Here is a 7,435-nt window from a genome sequence, read left to right on the forward strand (position 1 = left end):
GAATTTAAATGGACCCAAAACTCACGCGCATGGAATCCGCGCGCGCACGCGCTATGCAAACGCGCATAATGATAACCACGCGCGGAAAGCTGCTCCGCGAGGGCGCATTTAAACTCCGCGAGCGAGCAGAACAGTATCCGCAAGCGGAAAAGAATCCTCGATTCTCTCTACGCGCTCGCAACTGCTCATCACTCGCTCGATCTTCAAGCTGACTTTTGAGACTTTGGGGGCGGGACAGGTGACTGATGACTCCGCATCTGTGATTGGTCACTTGCAACACCCAGTCTTTAATCACCTGCCACCTTCCTCTTTGCCGAAGAGTCATCAAGATGTCGGAGAAAAAAGAGGTAAAACAAGGAATAGTCAAGTTTACATAGTCCTTAACACAGTAAATAGTGAATGACCAAAACTTTACAGAGCCTGTTTGTGACGAGAGCAGTGACATATGTAATCCATGTAGTTAATTGTTTAAAAAACGGAAGCCATTGCATAAGTTAGTGTCAGTGCTAGTAACTGTTGCAGGGAGTCCATGACGTGTAACGTTAGTGGATTTTATTTTTCACATCCTTTTGAGTTGTATAAAGTAGTCAGCTCATATTTTTAACAGATGTGACAGGCTATACACACTTATCTGTCATGTAAACTGTTATGATAGGAAGAATTACAGGAGGCAGCGCGACGGGTGATGTCACTGCTGCAAAGCGCCCTATCTCAGCCAGCAGCCAGAGACAGTGAGGCTTGTTGTTACACTCACCTTAATACTATCTTTTATTTTTTAAATTGACAATTACATCTTGTTTTCATGCTAGTCATTATAATGCATTTCATGATGCTGTATTAAAGCAACAATGGTGCCAAAATGTAATATAAACGTTGAATATGATGATGGTGTATGAACCTTTTACTGTATGTACTTGATTAGTCAAATATTATTAGAGTGTGGAAAATTTGTTATTTTTGTGTGTTTAAAAGGAGTTTCTGCAGATTTTGCAAACCAGCCGCACACTAGTAGGCAAGAAGTTCCACAGCAGAAAAACACTTTGGAGCAAAACATGGCAAGGTTTGTCATTCTGAGAACTATATTCATTTTTATGATAATTTGAAAATACAATTTTGTATGTAGTGCTTGACATTGTTTTAAATGCATTCTCTTATGCTGTTTCTTACTTCACATTTTCGCAGATCCTTCCCAGGACTGTTTGTGAAAAATCTGGGGAAAAAAGTGACTGGGAAAAGGGGACCACATTCTACTGTTACTGACATGAAAAGAAGACTCAGTACTGTCAAGTGTTTTCCAGTACAGTTCTACCTTGTTAACAAATATATGGAGAAGACACCAAAAGCTGTAGATGAATTAACTCTTCTACAGTCAGGGATGGGTCGAAGAACCATCAGTATCACAGATGATGCTGACCATTCATGGGTAAGTTGCAACAGATAGCCATGCTTGCCTTAAGGTGTTCATTAAATTGTTCACATTACAATAATCATAACCTTGCTTAATAATTTGATAATGACATTAAAGCTTATGTGTGTTTTTATTGTTGACGTTTTCAAATTCTATGAGTTTAAATTTTGTCAGACCTCAATAATGTACACTAATTTTCACTTCTCACACACCCTGATTGAAGAACATCTTGCGTAAGCTTACATGAAGTTAACAATTGCGATTGTGACATTTCATACCATTTTGGTGTTAGTTAAATTATTCATACCATTCATTGGTAATCTGTGGTATGCTGAGTTACAATACACTTTTTTACATTTGTAATGTAATTCTTAAAATAATCTATTATTAACCATTACTCATAAAGGGTATATCAATGCACCAAACAAACTTTTATGCATCAGGGCTCTGTTCATAACTTCTCTTTTAGTGAGGGATGGCATAGCAGTATATCATGACTAACAGCTAACATAATTTACTGCTAATATGACTTATTATTAAGGAATGTACATTATCCAAAGGCATCTCTTTGCCACAATACTTACATTATATAAATTATACAGTTGTCTACAAAACTTGAGGAGACATACTCTAAAATGGCTGATTTGAAGGGGGCATGGATGTTGTATAAGGCTGTTGGTAAGATATTGAAGCTTCCTATTTTTAGCTACGGTCTTATGTGGTCTACTGGCAAATTTGACTGACTTCAAATATTACATCTTTTCCTTTTAGGTGGATCTGGACAAAGAGAATTGTGTATTGTACCGCCTGAGGCAGAAGGTTATACAGGTGCTTACCTCAATACAGTTGCACGTGGGAAGTCAACACTGTACATAGTACCAATCCAAGGAACTCTTGATACTTCACCTCTCCCCTACACTGCAAAGGAGTTTGAAAAAATGCCAAAAGCAGCATGCGATATGTGTTCAGAAAACATGCCAGTCCAGTTATTAGCGGCACATGTGGCATCTTGCAAGACGGTAGAACTCTCATCTGACTCTGCTGAACAGNACAAGAAATATTTTACTCTTGATTCTATATTAATACATTGATCACTCTTCAGTTGCCCTAGGGATAATATATTTATTTTGTTCATTTTCTTGCAGACTTGTTTGTCTTCCCCAGATAACAGTCCTGCCATGGAAGTTATTGTGCAAAACTTCCCAGATGACACTCCTTCTGTTGACACATCTGTGACAGTAAGTCTGTCTGTTAAAACAGCAAATATGAAGTCAGACATGTTCAAAATTATATCATGTTTTTATTAATTTATTTTACACTTTAAGGACTCCAGCAATTTAGATCTTCCTTCATGTTTCAAGGGTTCTGAGAAAGTAAGAATATAAAACATTCAATAGGCATTCATGCAATTCTCCTTTCACCTGAACTTTTGACCAAGTTGACAGACTAACAAAGGCACCATCTTATTACTGGCTTTTTATGTGGTTACCATTAGAACAACTTTGAAAACGAGCTAGTTCTTTCCTGCCGAACAAGAATTCAATGCACATATTTTATACCAATTTTCCAAAACATTTTGTAAAATTTGTAAATTATAAAAGTTTTGGCTACAGATGCTAGGCTTTAAGTATTAGAGGAAAGGCCAAAGGGTCTTTACAATTAAAAAATGATAATTTGGTGTGTACATAATAATAATAATAATGTTTTTATTAATGGGGTGCATTCAAGACAGCCTGTCCCATTTGTGAGCAGTTTTACCCCAGTGACTTTGTGGAAATCCATGCAAGCTACTGTGGTGAAAGGTATTTCTCGGTGTTTCCATGCATTTTTTCTGAAGCTACAATTTCAAATATCATACAACGATTTCATCTTGTTTTGCTAGTAACAATATCTCAGCTTTTAGTATGGCTAAAACATGTTACAGTAGATTGATATTCCCACAGATTTTGTGATGAAACAGAGGCCATCGACTTTGTATAAAAAAAAAGTGATGAAACGGAGATCTATCCAAACGAATTTAAAATGCACCAAGAGATAAAAAAGGTATCCAAACCTTCTTTCAGATATTTTGTTTTACTAATAATATGACATTTTCCAATGTGCAATTTAACCTTTTTTTCTCTTATTCCTCTATTTCTAATAAGTCATTGCTGATGTCATCAAAAACCTTACTGATAGGGTGGACGAAAGCAGCATCTTCAGCATTTGTGTGACCAGGGATCAGATGCTTGAAAGAGGCATCAAACAATGGCAGCGGGCAGAAAAAAGTCTTCCCCCTGTAAATGCCCTCAGAGTTTCTTTTATTGGAAGAGGCTGGCATTGACAATGGGGCTCTGCGGACAGAATTTTTAACCGGTCAGTGTATATATATATATATATTATATATATATATATATTTTAGTTGTTACTGTTGTTACCTATGTATTTCATGTATTCTTTTTCCCTTTTATGAAAAGAAATGATGTCAGGAATAGAGAAGCGGTTCTTTGAGGGAGGGGAGGATGGCAAAAACCCCAAGTATTCAATGACAGACTTGGACAAACATAACTTCAAGTAGGTTATTAAAAAATGGAAATTATGGACTAACACTTTTCCAATTCCAATTTTATATGTGAAGTACATGTTAGATAAGCTTTCCAATGACTGTTGACATGGACACATATTAAAATGAAGATTAACAGTAGTTGAGCTATATCCTATGACACCTACTGTAAGCCATCTTTCAGGTTACTTTTCTCTCCCAAGCACCTTCACTTCTCATTTTATACAGTTACCCATTGTGCCGTAATATATTTTGTTTTTGAATTGCAGGACTATTGGTGAGATATTTGCCGTTAGCATCGCACAGGGTGGTCCCCCACCAAACTTTTTTTGCAGTGGTGTTACAAGTACATTTCCACTGGAGAAATGGATCAGGAAGCAATAACTGAAAGGGATGTAACAGACCCTGAACTGATTGAGCTAATTAAAGAGGTATTTCATTTAAGTTTGGAAAAATTGCATTGAATTGTGAATCATAATTTTATTACTTGTAATTTTATTCATTGTAGTGAAAATTACATCCTTTTGAAACAATTAGTTAAACTTGTAAACTCCGAGGAGGTCTTACAGTTTACATTTGGGTTTTTTGTGTTTCAAAGATTCAGGCAGCTGACAACACAACCCTGATGGAATGTACAGACAGGATTTTGTCATGTGGATACGAAGGGGCTGTGTCTATAGAAAGAAAAGAAGAGATTGTGCGGTAGGACATTTCTTTTGTTATAGGCAATTCACCGTTTTACTCTGTTACAGCTCTGTAGTTCTACACACTACAGTGAGATTACTTCCCATGCTACAACAAATCTGCTCTGCAATAAAACTGTATGGGCTTCTCGGCTTGGTCCAAAAATATACTGACATTTGCAGACAGCTGTTTGTTCCAGGATCATTTTGCAAGGCAAGCAATAAATACTATCTCATAGATAATATGAACTGAATCAAGAACCATTTTAAATATGAATGTATGGTTTTCTCTTTTTTTTGTAAATTTAAGGTGGATGCTGATTTTTTAGTGACATCACTATCACCTGTCTTCAGTGAGATGGGTACAATGAGGTGTCAAAGAGAGTCCAGAGTAGTCAACTTTCTGCAGGACTATGTACAGGACATAGAGGATGAAGGTGAATAATTTGAACAAATTAAAAATGTTATTATACTAAAGTTGAAAGTAACTATTCTGTCCTTTGAATTTTCTTTTTTGAAACTAAAGCGAATTTGTAGTAGTTGTGGAAAAGTTTGCTGTATTGTTCTATTTGGGGTAGTACCTGCATATTGTAACTGCAAGTTAAAACTACAATGATTTTTATCACCTTCTCAGAAGAGAGGAAAAACAAAAAAAGACAGACCCAAAGAGGACACACAGAGTGAAGATGACAAGGCAGATGGACATACCAACAACATGCTCATTAATGTTGGCAAGTTTTGCCAGTGGCTGACAGGACAGTCTCATATTCCATTAAGTCATGCAGACTGTGAGCATTTTAAAATTGTCATGGAATTCGATCATGATTGCAGTGTACGCTATGGTACACACAGTATCTGTTTCCCTGTAGTTAACGCATGTTCCCGCTCCGTCACATTCCCAGTTGCACACCTGGGTACATATAAGGAATTCAGGAATGTTGTTTCACAGGCCATTACCCATGGCTATGAATTTGGACGCTATTAAGGATGCTCCAGCTCACCTGCTGTGTCATTGTTCAAGTTTAAAAACTGATGTTTGCAAAATTCCAACACATTGTTAAGTACAAGTTGCATGCATTCATATGTTTTTATTGTTGAGCAGTTTATGCTATACCAAAGCATTATTTCGGTGCTCACATGTTCCTAAAGAATTTAAAATGTTTCATGTACTTCATCGATCATTACATGTTCATTAAATGTATCAAGAAAATAAAGTATTAAAAATGCAGTAAAAAACAGTCCAGTCCACTGATGGGATGTTAGAGCTACAGAGGTTAGCTTTGTGTCCGCAGTCGTTTTATGTGTTCATAGCAGACAATGTATAGCTGTTCATCAGTAAGGCTTGGGTCAGTTGGATCAACCAAAGTCTGAAGTTCATTCATCATTTCCACAGTCAGAGAGCATTCATATTCAGGCACTACAATACCACTTTCTGTGTCAAGACGCTCAAAGTCTACAGCAGTCTCGCAGTCAATGTCTGGTTCTCTCAGGTCCTATAAATGTTTAAAAAGTCACAAATCAAAGCTTTGCCATTGTAACAGTATTTAATATAGATATTAAAAAATGATGGTCATGATGTTTACATTTAATACATCAAGTCAATGCATTTACACTCTTACCTCAAGGTTCTCAGAATGTACATTCACTAGTTTGCCTATGCAGATAATATTGATGGTAGCAGGAGTAGCGAGGGTATGATTGTTTGGAGTGCTGTTCGGGGGGGGGCGGGCCTCGAGCTCGCCAGTTCCTGTCGAACCCGGATCACTCCCCCTCGATGAGGGGAGTGCGCCGAGCTCGGAACCGGCCCGAACCCTGTGTACCAACCCATGCCCCCCCCCCCCCCGGTGTCCTGCGAGAAAAGTGAGTTCGGGGAGAGGAGCCGGGGTGGTGGAGGGATGTCGAAGACTGAAAAAGTGCAGGTAAGACGGTTTCCTATAATTGATGCGGATCAGCTGATTGCTTGATTATATGCTCCGGCTCCTCCCGAACTTTGTTAATAAAACATAATTTAGTGTTCAGCATCTGTGCAATCTCCCAGATCTGTGTTGGAGTCTGGTTTCCCTCAGTGCGAAGTGGATATCTACGTTCTCCACTCCCTGGTCAGCTCTTACCCTGAAATCACAACAATAATAGTGGAATCAACAGAGAAAAAGTATTTATACATTTTATTAAGGCTCTGACAAATTAACATCCTCAAGAAAAAAAAGCATTAACCTTTTTTGAACAACTGTTTTTCATTGAATGGCCATACAAGTTCTCACTGTGTATTCAAATCCCACAAGGATTTTGAAAGTGTCATTATGGAGGCATAATCTAAAACATAATGTCTTCCTTTACATGAACTTCTAAAGGGAACAGTTTAATGCTGTAATCTGGCAAAGTAAGGGTGCACAAAGTATATAAAAAGTTGACAGTTTGTAAAATATTTTTCAACAGAATAAGTATTTTTTGACAACCTTTTGCTTCAAGGAAACTCAACTCAAAGTTCAGATTTATCTGTTTCTAGAGTGTAAGATCAAGCAGTTATAGAACATTATGATTTTTTCTCAGCCTTATTATCTACCGAGAGGAGTGTAGCTTTGTAACCATTTAAAATACACTACCTTGAGGGCAAATCATGCAGCTGAGTTGCCTCCAGAAAGAATGAAAATGCCGTTGCTGCACAGTTATTTGTGGCTGTATTCAAGTACAATATCTACAAAAGGCAAAACAAAATGTGAAATCAATTAAAAAGCATCAAAGTTGTGTGCACGCGTGTGTCCCAGAAGACTGCAAAATGTTTAGTCAGAGCACAACAAGTAG

The 7,435-nt window shown here is 37.5% G+C and overlaps 1 protein-coding gene and 1 long non-coding RNA gene across 4 annotated transcripts; both read left to right on the forward strand.

The window, feature by feature from the left end:
• The first annotated feature begins 232 nt into the window (after positions 1–232).
• Positions 233–3,420, forward strand: LOC130564407 (uncharacterized). Of its 3 annotated transcripts, XM_057350471.1 has the most exons (10): positions 233–347; positions 656–731; positions 973–1,060; positions 1,183–1,423; positions 2,011–2,086; positions 2,180–2,427; positions 2,554–2,646; positions 2,734–2,781; positions 3,137–3,210; positions 3,352–3,420. In XM_057350471.1, the coding sequence occupies exons 1-10, from the start codon at positions 330–332 to the stop codon at positions 3,386–3,388; spliced, it is 999 nt and encodes a 332-aa protein (XP_057206454.1). In that variant the 5' UTR covers positions 233–329; the 3' UTR covers positions 3,389–3,420. The 3 variants fall into 3 exon arrangements, with proteins under 3 accessions (XP_057206454.1, XP_057206455.1, XP_057206456.1); XM_057350472.1 differs by lacking the exon at positions 2,734–2,781 and having other exon boundaries at positions 2,180–2,454; positions 2,551–2,646; XM_057350473.1 differs by lacking the exons at positions 2,734–2,781; positions 3,137–3,210 and having other exon boundaries at positions 2,180–2,454; positions 2,551–2,646; positions 3,352–3,391.
• A 251-nt stretch (positions 3,421–3,671) lies between these two features.
• Positions 3,672–4,842, forward strand: LOC130564408 (uncharacterized). The gene is made up of 4 exons (XR_008964251.1): positions 3,672–3,763; positions 3,865–3,961; positions 4,220–4,381; positions 4,549–4,842. It is a non-coding gene; the product is annotated as an uncharacterized LOC130564408 (long non-coding RNA).
• Positions 4,843–7,435: the final 2,593 nt, after the last annotated feature.

The sequence above is a fragment of the Triplophysa rosa genome, linkage group LG14 (genome assembly GCF_024868665.1).
Source record: "Triplophysa rosa linkage group LG14, Trosa_1v2, whole genome shotgun sequence".
NCBI classification, from domain to species: Eukaryota; Metazoa; Chordata; class Actinopteri; order Cypriniformes; family Nemacheilidae; genus Triplophysa; species Triplophysa rosa.